The 16877-nt window shown below is 36.4% G+C and overlaps 1 protein-coding gene across 1 annotated transcript in view; it reads left to right on the top strand.

Moving 5' to 3' along the window:
- The window catches only part of lrp1bb (low density lipoprotein receptor-related protein 1Bb), a 348034-nt gene that overhangs the window by 85973 nt on the left and 245184 nt on the right, over positions 1-16877 (top strand). Inside the window, exon 2 of the mRNA XM_087804844.1 lies at positions 9353-9475. Coding sequence (XP_087660970.1) covers positions 9353-9475 — 123 coding nt within the window. The remainder of the gene's footprint in view (positions 1-9352; positions 9476-16877) is intronic.

Genomic DNA, 16877 nt, shown 5'->3' with positions numbered 1-16877 from the left:
TTGTTGTGGACAGTTTTCCCTTCTGTTTCATATGATGATTTAAAGTCGTACAATAAATGTTTTAGAATTTTTATCGTAACAAAATTGAGAGGAAATTGTTGCTCTTTCTCATGAGATATTTGAATTAAAGAATCCTAAACGAATACATTTGGTTACAAATTCCATCAAAATTAAAGCTTTGGTGAATTTGCGCAGACCTTTGAAATTACAATTTGCTTGAAAGAAAGTCACATGGCAAGAACTGCAAACAATTGTTGCTTTCAAAAATTGCTTTATTTATGAATAGCAGTTTAACCCCTTTACGTCCTCAACCCATATATGGCGCAGAGTTCTGCACGCAAATCCCTGAGTTCAAGTCCCAATATGATTATTTTGGAAATCTTATTAGGATGCGGCTAGTGTTGTTTTTAGCCAAAATAAAATAGATTATTTTTAAGGATAAACTAAACCATGTTTCTTGTTTTCTTCTTTTTGTTCAGACATTTTTTTTTATTCTAACATAATTGAGACCAGAGTTTATTCTGAAGAATGTACTACTTTAGTGTTTCTACTATTTGTTATAGTAGAGAAGAGATGCAATTTTATATTTTGTTATTGAATAGCCAAATGAACCTGAGGATATGGGTGGGAAACCGTGTACTCCCTACCAATCAGGACTATAACTAACCATTCCATGCTATACTTTGATATCATTAGTTTGCATTATAAGTAAAACTATTTCCACATAAACAGCCATAGCTCGAATCCCCTAATTGTCAACGTCTCTCTGTGCCACTGACACCACAGGCGTCTCAGCAGTGCACTCTTGGGCATGATGGAATTTACAGCTAATCTGACTTGTTTTTAATGAGCTCATCGATCGCCGGGGTGCGAGACAGGTGTACAGTTGTCAGGAAATGAATAGCTCACTTTCCCTGTCTGCCGGGGTACAGTGAGGGGCCGTGAGGGATGTGATCCCTCAGCGAAACAGCTCTCACTGCTCCCAGATAATGTAGTTTAATCTGGAGGCAGCGTCCACGGCATTGACATGCCCCGCAGGGAATCAACCCACGTCGGACGAACTTGGTGGTAAACCTTGACAGGCGCCTCAACCCCCTCAGTGAAGGCGAAAACTCCTGTCGGGCTAAGCAGATATTACTCCACTTGATTGGTAATCATGACACGGAGTGGGGTATAAATCCCTGTGACTGCCGCTGGTTAAAATAGAGGTCTTCTAAGGAACAGTTATTAGATGACCTTGGATTGAGGAGGGGGGAGGCGTCGAGGTTGCAAGGGGCCCTATTATTGGCAGCATAATGACATATTTTCATGCAAATGAAATTCACCGATGAATACCCTCTTTTGAGACGGGAGGCTGTTCGGAGAGCTTTAAAAATATGTCTCCCTCTGAATCAAAGTCACACAATTGAACATTCTTTTCGTTATAATAGTTGTTTTTTTTTGCCTGAAAATGTCATTCTTTGAATAATAATGGACTTGTATTATATATATCGGTATATATAATTTAGGCATTATTAAAACGTCTGCACTCCTATTCTGTATGTGGGTAAGTGAGACTCTCAATGGACAATTATGTTTGCTAATGATATCGTGATTTTTGGTGGGAATAAACCCATAATCAAACAAGTTTAGCAGTGGGGATCACTCCTAAACTTTTGCCACATGAAAGAAAGAAAAAAATAAATTAGAGTACTCGAAGCGGATGTCCATTCTTTGCTAGCTCCCCGTCGCTAACCAATTAGCCATACCATAAGCTTCGAATCGGATAGGATCGTTCAGGCAGTCAATCAGTGACTATGGTTTAAATCTTACCAGTAATTTTACAAAACAAAGAACATATTCTTTGCTATATCCTGGCTCATTTCTTAGCAGATCATTGGGGTGTATGTGCCTTCCAATATTGCAGAATTTCCGCTTTATCACCCGATCACGGCCATGCAGTGTACATGTAACCAGGGTCCTCAAAAGTATAAAGAATCAAGAAATAATCGACACTAAAAATTAGTATCCGTTTATGATACTCATTTTTTCAGAGTATCGATAACCTCAACATATTATTCCAATTTGTATTGTTTATTTTATGTATCCTAACTCATGCTGAGACTTTATCACAGTTGCAGTTTCTTCTTGTTTCATTTTAAATAGTAAATATGTAACGTGTGGTTCTTTATATTGTTAACTTTGGCATTTTCCTTGTTAATGATTTTTTTTTGGTATATTTGGGGGTATTTTTTTACCCTTGTGGTAATCGAAAATGGTATTGAGTATCAAAGATTTATGGTATGTAGTTAAACATGTTAGTATTGTTAGTATCTTGAAAATACTTCATATAACAAGGCATGCTGCTGCCACAAGTTTGTTGAAAGTTAGGGGAATACTGGGGATAAAGCATCTGACACAGTGCCTCATAATACGGTATTGTGACTAAAGTCTCTAAATGATGAGCACAATGTGAGGTTTTAGTAAATGTTTCGAGATATTTGTGTTATAATGTTGTAGACCAATGAGGTGCAAGTGTTCTGGTCACAGCAATCACTAACAAGCTTTAAAAAACAATTGTAAAACTTATGAAGTTCCACTGAACTTTATTCAAACACAAATGTTTATAGAACTGATATAAGGTTTAGAATGTTTGTAAGTTACAAAATAGTGCGTATATTTTGCAGATCTGACTTATTGCAGATCGTCTTAAAACATAACCCCCCATGAATAACAAGTGGACGATGAATTACTTCATAATCAGATCCATGAACCAACACATCCTTCTTAGAAGAGCGTCTTTATTCAGTTCTGTGATACCTTTGATTAGAAATGTTGGTTGTCCTGAGTCAACCATTATGTTCCACACCATGGCTGGACTAGTGACCAGGAAATACTGGTTTTGACCAACCAATCCTTGGGTCAAAGGGAATTTGTTTACAGCAAATAAGCTGTTTTAATTGACAGTTGGCTATTCTTGCCCTATTCTTGTACTTGTATTAATGAAATCATATACTTAGGTCAAAGCAGAACAGACAGAATTCTTCCATAATTTTACAAGAATAATGTTATTGAGTGAGAAGGAGGTGAAGAAAAAAACTAAAGAGGAATTAAATGAGATGAATGTGGAAGTGTGGTTTACTGCTATTATATGGAAGAACAGCCAGAGGTATTCAAGTTAAATATACTGAGGTTTATTTGGCAGTAACGTCGAAGGATGAGAACACTTGGAAAGGATCTTCGGATAAAGAATGCTATGGAGGAGGGAAAAGGAGCTAATGAGGTTCAAGGTGGTAAAGGAGGACAGAAAAACATTCTAAAATCCAGGCCTACCATACAAAAAGATTCTTTAGTATATTTCTGCAGATAAACTTGTGACTTGTAGGATTTTATTTTCAATCTCTTGAATTCTAATATCTTATGTTGCATTTTTGCTTTTGTATATATTTGTATTTTAATGTGAGTGAAGCACCAACGGCATACCATAACGTTTTTTTTTGTCATGGATAATGCAACGTTCTCTCACGTCATCATTTGTATGTGCAGTAATGGGGCTTTAAAGAGCGTACGACTTATGACATCTCTCTTATAAATCATTCATTGTTTATCTTTCTATTCTATTCTATTCTATACTGGTTCAGGGATTCAAGCCAAGGCGCGGGAGGCTGCTTCCGCTATTGTGTTCTCAAAGTTTTCATACAGTGTTTTTTTTTTTTTTCCGTTAATTTGTTGACATGCCCCTGCCGCTGTAAAGAAAATACAAGTGACCTCAGTTTCTGGTGAAGGGCAGGTAGCATCTAATGAAGGCCACACAATCCTACCGCATTGATTTTTCTTGCCAGATTCATGGCTGGAATGCAGAGTCGCTGGCTGCTGCCATGGGGAGCAACACATTGTACGAGCCGGTTCCTCCATGAGCCAGAGCCCTTTTTATCTTCTTCCTCTTGGTACATCATTATGTATTCTCTCTCTTTTTTTTTTTTTTTTTTTTGGGATAACACAGCCTACAAGACTGTTGTTGTCGTGGTAATCTTGGCACCATGGTTTCTAAGAATGTCTTAATTGGATTTTTTCTTTTTTTTTCTGAAGGATGTCTTGGGGAAGACGTCGGGCTGACTGAATTACTTTCTTGCTTGACATCCTGAGAGTCGGGAGCACTCCACCAAGTCTATGTTTTTTTTTTTTCATCAGACTTGACTCGGGCGACATTTAAGTTTAAATACCGTATGGCGTCGGTGACTTCCAGAGATGTGCTCGTAATGAAGATTCATTATGCTGGCGCGAGACATCATTGAGATGCATCACGTCACCCGGGTGTCTTCTGGCAGATTAAAGATATGAAGATTAAGGAGAGACTGTATTATACTGTTGTTATACTTATTAACCAGCTTTGGCTGGCTTACAGCCTCGCGCTCATTCATAATTCATCTGACCTGAAGCTGGTCAGGATTCTGCTCTGACAGCCCAGGACCAGGTAAAAATCTATGTGCTGTGTACTCGCATATATTTGGTTTGAGCTTAATGACGCCAAACTTTTTTCAATGAGGGACGGAATTTTTATGAGGTGAAAATGAGGCCAACTGCTATACCTTCTTACTATTACTTGAAGCGAAAAAAGCATGAAAAACTGTTCACTCAAAAAAAGATTTTTCTCACAGATACATAAACAACAAGCAATGAAGTTTTTTTTAAGATTATCAGAAAATGTTTGCAAGATCGGATGACTCAAAATGCAATTTTGTTCTCCGATATATTTTATTTTAACAGTCGGAAAGATTGTGTCAGGTTAGAAAACTGACTTAGGCCTGAACTTGAAACAAATGTATATCAAGGACCAGAATTGGTTTAAAGTCAAGAAAAAAATGTACTTGTACAAAGAGAGAGGAAATACAGAACGTACATACAGTTGGTCTGATTTTCCCCAAAACTGTTTTGGTCGTTTTGGAGACAAGAACAATGTTCACAACTCAAATATTTGTTACATTTTCAGAAATTGATCGTGACTTTTTTTTGTTAAATAATCAATGTTTGTTAAGAACTTATTAAATTGAACATCATCAATGATAAGCAACAGGTTTGTGATTTGATTCATAGTTGTAAGAAAAACTAAAAATAAGAGCATATATCTATGACTGACTCTTAGGTAGGCAATTAAAAAAGCCACACAGGGATACATATTCCTAAACTACTGATAAGCCGAGAGTTGTAATGCTAATTATGGAACATCAGGGTGTTGTTGTGGAAAAACAATTTACTAAGTGCCAATTCAAAGACAAACAAATTGACTGGCGCAAAACAATGTTTTCCTGTCGTCTTTCTTCCATGTTGGTGACGTTATCCACTGAAGCATGTTCCCCGTGCTGTTGCTTTTATAACAACTCCGTTTGATTTGTGGCTCACTCAGTCTGTTAGCTTGATGAAATGCACAGGATTGTGTTATCTGGTCCTGCTTCAATGGAATCCAATACTGTTTAGGAAGACAAATGAAAACTCAAAGCGTTCATTTAATTTTGGTGCATTAAAAGACAGAAGGGAATTGATGCGAATGGAAAACCCATATGAAGAGAGTTGCTGTTGTGTCCCAGATGTTGACTTGTGTGGTAGACGCTCGATGTATCGGTTGAAAATGTTGTTTCAGTTTCAATTTATACTACAAAAATTGACACAAATATATTTGTTTTAAAATGAATACACTATCTTAAAATTAAATTAAAAAAAAACATGATCTTCTTGTTGACACAATATAGCATTTTTTCGATACTTTATGTAGAAACCGCATCCTGAACAAGGTGTTTCTTCTAGCCGTGTGTGCATTAGATCAACTGTTTTTTCCCCCAGAATTTTCAACGGCAACCAAGTGAAAGAAAGGTCGGATAGAGGTGAGGGAGATAAAATGACATCGAGGACGTACAGCTGGCTCATTTTTTGGCCTCTCAGCGTTCAAGGTGAAGTGGCATGAAAGGAAATGGAACATCAATAGGGAACCGGCCTGCTCAGCGGTCCGGGGGCACTTTTCGTTTAAGGCTTCCTTCCTTAGCTGAAGAAACGGTCCTTCTGTCAACAACCATCTGCTTCTGGATGGTAATCAATTCAGCTTTAAAGCCATAGGTGACGCTCCTTTTTTTCGACTTCCTCGAAGCGAGAATGCCTGTGCCAATGGTGAGCCCTGTAATGCAGTCACAGACACCTTCAATGTGATGCTTCTGAAGTGGAAATACTCATGTGGAAAATGCAAACTGTATGGGGTTACATCTGAACACCGAGGGTTGACTTTAACATAGACACATGTTTGATTATTGAGCTGGCACTGAATCTAAATTAATTTGAATTAACTCTTATGAAAGGTTGAAAGATATTTGAGATACTTTTTCACATCTAAACTGTCTAATACTAAAAAAAAAACTAGACGAGAATGCCGTTATTGACCTGAAATTGGATTCATGTCCCGCACAAGAACGCTGCTTTAATTCCAATTTTGATCATTTTTTCTACGTTTGGTGATCAATTGGTTTTGATGAGACGATCAATATGCACAATGTGTAGATGTACATTATTGTTGGTGATGAAGAGAGTGACGACAGGGTTGAAAAGATGGACATTTTTTAGCAGATGTGTGATTAAAGACCTCCATGTAATAGATAGATAGATAGACTCAAAAACGTCCTTTATTCTTGTTTTAATTCCAGTATTTTCAAACTTATATTGAGAAAGATGTATTTAAAAAGCAGTATAAGGCGATATCTGAATTTATTTGGAACAAAAAAGGAACCAGAGTAAGAAGAAAACTTTTACAGTAAGTTAAATTACGTTAAATTTAAGTAATAAATATGTGGGGGATGGATGGATGGATGGATTGGGTACGTAATATCCACATTATATGATCAAACCTTTAATTTGCATTTCCCTAAACCACCTATTAAATACAACTTAAATGATGATATTGATAATAATGGTCATCATCATATTTGTATATATTTTCTATAATACATTTCAAGCTAATTACTCTGGTAATGTATTCCCCAAAGCTATAAGCATGTAAATGTAGCTTAAACATGTTTTTTTTTTTTTTTAAATTTGTGTATGTTAAAACACTAAACTATATAAACGGACACATTATTTGCATATACTCTTTTCCTTCTAATGGTGATCATATCTATTTATTTTTCACCCCGAATGCCATTTATAATATATGAAGTCCCGGCAATATGAAAAGCTGTAAATGGTAAGCTAAGCGTATTTCATCAGTAAAAAGGCAAAAGGACCGAATAGATGGGATGTATGACCTTTTCAGATATGTCCCTGGGTAGTAAATTTGCTGCAGGGTACCATGGCAGGGAGCAGTAGTGCATTGAAATATCACTCCCACCGTTCTTACGCTGCAGACCTGATCCCCCCCCCACGAGCTCCACTCCCACCACTAATGGGTTAGAAACACAGGAAAAGAGATAAAGATAGATCCAGGGAGAGGCGGTGTGGTCAGGTGACTGATTGTTCGCAGGTTAAGCTCAGAAATAAATCTTTGTTTTTTTTTTACCGAGGCAGGTATAGTGGCAGGTCACAGTTGAGCCTCTGATGCCTTTTTCTGCACACTGATCAAAACCAAAGGCTGACAACTACAGGCGGGAAACATGTCAAACCCATGACAGATGTTCCCCTCCAGTGATGGATCCTCGTATAGTTGACTGGACTCTCGCTGAACTCGCCTTCCAGTCCTGCTCAATGACACCAAGAGAGCGAGAAAAAGGATGAAAACAAACGTTAAAGTGCTTTGTAAATAGTCCAGCGAATGACAGATAACGGCATGTATCTCTGTCAGAGGGTTTGCCGGCACCGTGGCTGAAGTTGTGGGATGTTCACCTGGCTCTATAAGTCACCTGTCAGTTTTACCAAAGATGGGTGATTTAAAGCGCACGGAGACGGATTCAACACGGTCGGTCTTAATTATTTTGAACATGACAAAAGATACAAAATAAATCACATTTAGTTAGACAGTAATGGAGCCATGTTGAGCGATGAAGTGATTATTTTGTGTTTTTACCCCCAGTTCCATGTTTGATAATTTGTGTTTCACCTGAGATTTGTTCTACAAAAGCAAGATTAACAAGCAAAGTTAGTCGACAGAGTCTTCTTCCGCTACCGGCCGAGAACTTCAGTCACTGATCACTAGCCGGTCGTGTTTCCAAAAGCCTCTTTAGCTACAGCGGTTTGTCTATTAGGATCCGATTGAATCGTCCAAATATTTATTGTCTGATATGATGATTCTGTTACACATCCCTGAGCTTTGACTGAACTGTCACAACTTTACAACCAACAAAATAAATATTTTTTTATTCCACTACTGACACCTTCAAGAAACATCTAAAGACTCAACTCAACTTTTTTTATAAAGCGCTTTAAAAACAAAAACAGTCGTTACAAAGTGCTGTACAGTGACATAAAATAAAGCATAGCTAAAACACACAAAGGTAAAAACAATATAAAATAAAACAATAATACATTTTTATTTGTGCTGGCTTTTCGATGATTTTTTTCTGCGACTCCATGTGTCTTGGCCTTTTAAAGTATATATTTTAACTAAGTATTGTTTTTGATTGTTAAAGCGCTTTCTGATCCCGGTCTAGAAAGGTGCTTTACAAATAACCTTTACTTACTTACTTACTTTCTTAATTACTTACTTACTTGCTTACTTACTGTTAAAATTTGACTCATACAGAAAACCGTTGCTGGCTGCGTCCAGCAATAAGAGAACAAAATGTTTGTATCCGAGTTTGATCTGAGCTATCGAATAAAAAGGCAGAAAGGAGCAGAGTACAACAGTGGGTTTGGACGAGCCGTAAGAAGCGCTTCCACTCCTTGTTGGTAGTAAATCCAAATTGTCTGACTTTGTTGTTATCCTAACACTTGTCTCTGTTCTCATTCCGATTGTCTGGGAGAAAATCCCTGACACTTACTTACTTACTTACTAAAAGGCGAAAATAAAATGTTTGCCACTTATAAGGTCATCATTGTCTATTCATGGTCAGATATTTAGGGAAATAAAAGTGAATGCTCACATGTTTACGCTCAGATCTGAGTGTTCCGTCTGGGTCATGAATCTGGAGTAGGTTTTTTAGTAGCGGAGACCTTTATGTTCAAATCTGTGCTGAGACACTGTTTACATTTCGTAGCATAAGCACGATTGTCGAGGGGTTTAACAGAGCGAAGAAACATGTACGTTGTTGGAGACACGAGTCTATTCTCAGGGCGAAAGAACCTGCATCCCTTTCAACGTCATGTTCATGAACTCATGCCAAACGTCTGATCCATTATTCACGCACACCACCTCATACGGCATTGTTTCTCTCTTTCTCCACCTACTCCCTCTTTCATCCAGACGCCATCTTGTGTGACATCGGGGAGTTTCACTGTCATGACACGGAAAACTGCGTCCCCGAGGCCTGGCTCTGTGACGGGGAACCCGACTGTCCCGATTCCTCCGATGAAACTGAAAAGATGTGTAAGTTCATTATTTCATCCATTTCTCACTTTTTTCTGTGGAAGTTCTTGTCTTCAGTTGGTGATGTGTTGATGAGGCTTCATGAAGCAGCTGATGCTGTATCATGATACAGTTTGAAAGACTGAAAATGATTCAAGGTTTCATTGTGTTATTAGATCAGATAAAATACTTTAAAGCACAGAGTGACATCTAGTGGCCTTTCAAAATCAAGACAATCATACAGCAAATGTTATATGAAAATAAAGCTAGTATTGGTAACAGTACTTCAAGAAAGAGAGGTTTACAATAATGCAAATGGTAAAAATAGTGAAAACGGCCTGTAAACCAAATCAGAGTAAAAGTAACAAACTTTTAACGTTTTAAAGAACACAAAAAACTTTAAAATGATATTCAGAAGTACAAAGGACAGGCTCTGATTCTTTGGTACTAGTGTCACTGAATGTACTTTTTTTTTTTTATTTAGTAGAAAATATACTTCCATCAATGGATACAAGCAAGTAGTCACGCCAATTTCAAATCTTTCTTTATTATTCATTAACTCTTCACAAACTACTGCGACAATGTCTACCACGAACCAAACTTTCTACGGTCTAACCAGCCCTAGCTGGACATAGGCAATCATTAAAGTTGTTTAAGAGAAAGTATTTTTGGCTTCCGCCAGTGTTGGAAAAGTGAAACTGCAATTTCATAATCCTTTTTTTGAAAGTTTTTAATAATTTATTAAAAGCTAGATAAAGGCTCTTGTTGGTAATTTTTTTTAAATATATTCACGATAGGTTGAAAAAGTATCTCAGTACTTACAAATAGAAAACACTCATAGAAAGTAATAAACGTATTATTTAGGAAAGCTGCCTTTTTATTTATTATAAATCTAGTATTTAAATTTTGACTTTGTGCTGTAGTTGTACTACTGTAAGTAAGTAAGTAAATTATATTTGTAGAGCACTTTTCCAGACCAGGGTCACAAAGCGCTTAAACAATCAAAACAAAAATCAATAAAATATATTCTTAAAAGATCAAGATAACACCGAGAACAACACAGGAGTCTCAGAAAATCTAGGAATAGCCTGCACGATTAAAAATGACTTAATTAGCTTGTTAGCTACTGCAGTTGTAATGGAGGTGTAATACTCTCTTTAAGCTAGTTTACTTTTATTAATGTTTTGTCCAAGGAAACTGAGTGCCTTGTATTTTAGATGATGAATTTAATCTTCCTCAAAAATTTGGTAATGGAACCATCATCTTCTAAAATAAACTTACTTTGCTACAGGTTAGCATTACTCTGCCTAGATAACAAGCTCACTGTGGCACCAAAACCTTAATCTTATTATCCTAAGATTTAAATTTATTTTAAGTGTTTCTTCTTTGATATATGCTCTTTTTATTTGCAATTTGTCATCTCTTTTTGTACTTTGTTCCTTTTATTTGCACTTTGTTCTTCTAGCTTTTATGAAACTTCTGTACTTTCTATCATCTGCTTTGTACTGGAAACTTAATCTCTCAAAGGAGCTCTACAGAGGGATTAATAAAGTCAATCTATTCCAAAATCTGAATTAAAAACTTATATTTAAAGGGATATAAAACAACTTTATTAAATCAAGTGTTTTTGTTCCTATGCGTGTGTGCGAGTCTGTATTCCACAGGTTTGAAGTGAAAGTAGGCTATACCCACCAGTGTTGATTTATTCATGCAACTGCTCTGGGATATGTGTTTTTTTTTTTTATCAGAGTGTTTGTTTTGGCTAAAAGACAACAAAAGCATCGGATACATTAACTACAGAAACTACAACTTTTACAAATAGGGCAACAATTACCGACTACCATTGTGTAACATACCTGAGCAGTGCGGCCCATTAACTGCGTTTAAACAACCCTCATGAGGACATAAGTACTATATAAAGTATATAGAAAAGTATTTTTAGTTCATAGAGCGAAGATAAGCCAAAAAAAATCGGACGTTTTCTCGTCATTTCTTTTTCAAAACAAGGAACAGTATTGTTAAAATTGGGCTGAATTTTGGGATAATTCACAAACTCTCCCTTAATAATGGTTTTACGAGTCGGCATTTTTTTCTGTTGGATAAAAAAATATATAAAAATGATTAGTGCCAGATGGACAGTTGACTGAAACTAATTTGGCTGCTTAAGAAAAGAGAGAAAAAAACTACCTGCTTGATCGACTACTTTTGGAATAAAAGTGCAGAGAGCAAAGTTGTATTTTTAGCTTGCTAAAATTAAACATGCAGGAAGTGGTAATTTTCAATATATGAATATGCACCTGGGGAGGAAAAATAAAAACAATGATGCTAAATGACTTCTGTGTAACCTTTTTTAAGGTTGGTTGTTGTTTACCGTGTCTACGACTGTTTCTATCAACCTAATGTAGTTTGGCAGCTTCATTCCAAGGTCGGAACAAGACACGCCTTCCTTTTTTTTTCAATTTCACCTGCTCAAGAAATGAACAAGTTCAATTACAAAACACACTCGCTGGATCCAACCCAGTATTTGTCATCGACTTTAGTTGTGTATTTGCTCTCACAGCCTTCATATCACAGCTTTACACTCCTGGGTGAACAGAATTACACTTTTGACAGTTTTTTTTTTTCTGGAGGTTGAATTCGTTTTTTGGTACATCCCGCTGAGACTGTCAACCTAACAAGATTCATCCCGAGTTGTGCAAACAATCTGGCGAAAAGTGAACTCGGCGGAGCCTCTGTGTCATTATGAATTTCCTACTTTTGGCAGTGACATCTGTGCATTAATTGAGCACACTGTGCCGAAGTGATGAATCGTCTTGCTTGCAAAAAGGTTGTACATCATGTCGGCTGTGGTTGGATATGTTTCTCCGCGAGAATTTTGACTGCTTCTGCGTAATTACAGTCACAAGCTGTTAACATGGTCGCAGATGCTTGCATAGAGGGTTTTTGGAAATGATGGTGGAAAATTTTTATCTGACGTTTTGATTTTGAAAGTGGTAAATTACATATATGCGGACCTACAACAAGCTTCTCATTTTAAATTTTCATTTTACTTTCTTTATAATATATTATTTCTTTATTTGATTCTTTTCCTTAAAGTGATAATTCACCCAAAAGTCTAAAATTCACTATTTTTCTACTCGCCCTGACGTCGACTAAGGGTTGCGATTGATTTCAGAATAATCTGTATCTATTTGACATTATAGACACAAATGTACGTCCATTTTAAAAGTAGCGATTGGAACTCACTTGTCTTTATCTTTGTCTAAAAAAACACAGGATTAAAAACATCCAAATACCTCCTTACTGCTCGTCCATAACGTCCCACAAGCAAAATATATGGCCTTTTTTTCCGAAGAAGTCCTCATGTTAAGGCTTCAATAAAATGTTTGACGTAACAGGCGAGCACCATGGAGGTATTTGGATGTTTTTAAGAGTTTTTCTTTGGGTGATGACAAAGAAAGGCCAACATCGGTCGGTACTAGAGCTGGGTATCGAAAAAAAAATGTGATCGATAGTTTTTTCAATGCTTATACAAAAATGTATTTTTGAAAGTACATATCTTGAGTTAAATATTTAATTTATCATCAAAAATTACAACTTAATGCTGTTTTCTTACAGAAAAAATAAGTGATAAATACTTCCAAGTGCATCATCACACTTCCCAACAAGTGACAAATGAATCTGATGTTCACTGCATTAGTCACAAACTTGGTTTTCCTTCAGATTATTAGGTTTTGTTCACTTGTGGGTAGTGAAACTTGACTCCAAAAGACGAACCAAGCATGTCTGTCATAGTCCCAAAATAAGTTCGATAACATAAGCATAGAGATACTTTTCTTTTCTCCCTATAACTAGATGAAATATTGATTTTGGGGTGAACCATCCCTTTAAATTAGTTTTATCCGATATAGGATATGAGCTCAATTGTACACCAGGTGACACTTGTTTCGCTACAACATCTTACAGAAGTAGGCCAAGACTCATCTATTTTAGCTTGCCCTGCAGCTTGTCACAACAGAGATTCATGTGTGAATCAAGAGGATAATTCAAAACATCCCCAAAATGTAATCCTCATCTTGTCCTCAATCAACCTTTCTTAGATTTGTTATGCTAATAGACGAACAGCGTCATAGCGTTTGTAGGAATAAACTAGGATTTATTTAGTTTAGTTTTACATATTAGCTCTTCCTTTATACAAATAGCATTGGAAAAAAACCCAGAAAAAACCTAAGGATCTGACCAAAAATAATGTTTAACAAAGTACTTTTTGAAGCCCTCTATGGAGGATGTAATTCGTAGTTTCTACTTAAACTTATACATTTATTTTATTTCTTTGTAATCCAAAATATGTATCGTCCCGTAATAACATGGTTCTCAAGAAGATGTGTTAAAAATCCGAATATGAAAAATGTTCCTGGCAAATGCCAAGGAGACGAAAACTTATGAAAAAAGTACCATTTTTGTCATACTTTCTCAACATTTACGCTTAAAAAAAGTTTTTCATTTTAGGGTTTAGGTTTAGCCTTTATTGTTCTTGTTTTTAAAAGAAGCCCTTTCTATAAATAAATATCTTATAAATACAATTTATGATCCAACTTCACATCTGATATTGTCAAAACAAAGAAACACAATTGGACACAATTAGTTTTTTTCTTTCCAGTTCACTAATATTAATAATAATGCAATGCTTTATAATCTATTAAATAAACTTGTTCAAAAGCCAAAATACTGTCGTAGGTACTAAAGGTCTTCATCAGTATTTTTATCATTATTAAAACTGTCTGTTAACAACATGTTGCCAACAATATAACCTCCACACGATCAGAAAAAAAGAGTCTCACAATCTTCAACAAGGCAATTAATCACCACTTTGATTATCGTCGTCCCTCTTTTATTTACAGACAAAGGAGACCTTGAATATTTATCCAAGGAATTTAGGCCAGCTAATTATCTTGGATTATATATTGATAGAACGGAGAATTAGATCAGCTTTGCCTGGCTAACACAAGACAGAATTGGAATATATTAGGAGAGGGATGTTGACACGCGGAGGGAGAACAAAGACGAGCGAATGAGTGCCTGTGTTTAAACTGATTTGAAACAAAAGTAAAAAAAAAAAAAGAAGCAGAAGTAGCTTGTGAATAGCGGAATATAACAAATTGAAGGAGGTTTTAAGGTAAGAGAAAACCAGCGAATTAAGTGAGAAGTCTGTGATAGACACATTGGTGTATCATACTATTCTACCTAGCTAAGTCCTGAAGACAAATGGTTACTGATTTTTTTTAAATAACTTGACCTTCTCCAAGGACCTGGCAGAAGACTTGGCTTCACCTGTAACCTTGACCATTTTCACTTACACTTTTGACAACATCTTGATGCCGATACTCTTTATATAGTTGCCTGTTTATTATATACTACATACTATGCCTAATACAGCATAGTATATAATGTGTAAAATGGTTTAAAAAAAAAGTATCCGAATTGGTGATTTCCACACAACTTCAAATTTTTGCGCCAACTTTGCGACCTTGGACAAACAAATGACTCAAAGTCCCAAATCTTGACCTTTCGGCCTCGATAGCAAACGTAAAGCGACCTCGGGGGTCATCGAATTTAGGGTCGAGGAACATGACTAACTCTAACCCAAGGCTCTAACTCGACTCCCCTCAAAATAGCGATCCAAAACTTTAGTCAACCTACCCCTTAGTGATGATGCTTCATGAAGCATTGTCATGTTGTTTAGAGGTCAGTAGGTGGCGCCATCAGTTTAAAAATGATGTGATGTTTCATTAGAACAGTTGATCAAAACAAAGGAAAAAGTGCAGAGACCGCCATCTAGTGGACTCTGAAAATAAAGGAACTTCTACGTGAAGCTTCAATGAACCATCACTACTACCCTGAACTTTATCCGTGTGGGACTGGAGATGATCCCTGAGACATTCTGGACTTTCCTGTGATGAAATAAATTACCGTAATATGTTTTTATGTTGCCCCTGTACTCATTATTTATGATATAAAATAAAGAAAATGATTAATTACCAATAAACAGCTTGTTATGGTCCAAAAACAAAAAACATTTTTTGACCAAACTAATGTTTGAAGGAGGTTTTGGACCTTGAGGGGGAAAGATACAAAACTATCCGGAGATTAAAACCTGAACTGCTAATTAAAAACAGATGATGCGCTCTGACCCTGAGGGTCCTACGAGCCCTCGCCATCCTGGGGACCGAGGTCTGCTCACCTGCAACGCCCCATGCTTCCCACCAGAGGGAATGAATTAGCAGTAAAGTGTGACTCATGCACATGGAAAAAAAAAAGAAAGCCTGGTGTGCATTTGCCTGAACTTTTCTGAATTTGCATTCTACTCTGTTGTGGATCAACACAGTTGAGGGCCCCTGAGGGCCATCCCAGAAACACAGGAAACTCATGGATCGTCCTTTAAAATGTTGTTTATTTGTGGGTCATTTAAAATTACATCCTGAATTACAAAAATGTATGTTTTCATGTCACAGTTTATATAAATCGGTATATATTTTTTGTAGTTTTTTAAACATCAACCTGAACAATTTCCGTTAGTTACCACATATAATTAAAACCTACATTTATTCAGATTTTCAATTCATTTATATTATTATTATTATGACCCAAGTTTAGTAACAAACTGCAAAGATAGTTATCTTATATAAATGCATGTTCAGGTAAGGTTCAATAATTATTAATGTAAATGTGTCATTCATCCGTGTGACCTTTTGAAAGTGATGACACTGTTTCATGAATCCGTATAATCCCATCACTAGCCGGTGTGAAATTTACAACCACGTAACACATTTGAGGTGTTGACGGTATTTCCAGGAATTCATTAGATTATGATCTAATGTCTGTAAATCTCAAATTAAATAAAAAATAATTATAAAGTTCAAATTCCCTCGTGAAATAAAGTATATTGATTTATTGATTGATTCATAAAGTATTTTATCGATGGAACCCCCTGTTTCACAACACTGTTTGGTGTCTTGGATACTGTGAATCTCACAATATATAGATATATATTTATGGAAAGGTTTATTTTTTGGGGAGAGGGAAAATAGTCAGTGACCTCTCTCTCTCTCTCTCTGTCTCGCTCGCTCTCTCGCTCTCCATACAGTGGCGGGCCGTCACGGAGCGATGTCGAGCATGTGTGTCGTGGCCATGGAAACCACACGGACTGTAGTGGGAGTGATAACGCACTGATGTTCATTTGATGATAAACGTCTTATTGACATATAACAGTACACGCTCAGATCCCTGTGGTGTATAAACAACCTTAAAGTAATTATTGAGAGGTGGATTCATTCAAATGTGCCCCACTGAAGGCCTATGTGTGAAATGCACGGCCCGCCACTATATATAAACTGAGTACATTTTGAGATCCAATCAAATAAAT

Source organism: Callionymus lyra, chromosome 12 (assembly GCF_982586985.1).
Source record: "Callionymus lyra chromosome 12, fCalLyr1.hap1.1, whole genome shotgun sequence".
Taxonomy (NCBI): Eukaryota; Metazoa; Chordata; class Actinopteri; order Syngnathiformes; family Callionymidae; genus Callionymus; species Callionymus lyra.
The sequence above is the reverse complement of the archived record's forward strand: the minus strand, read 5'-3'. Positions and strand labels throughout refer to the sequence as shown.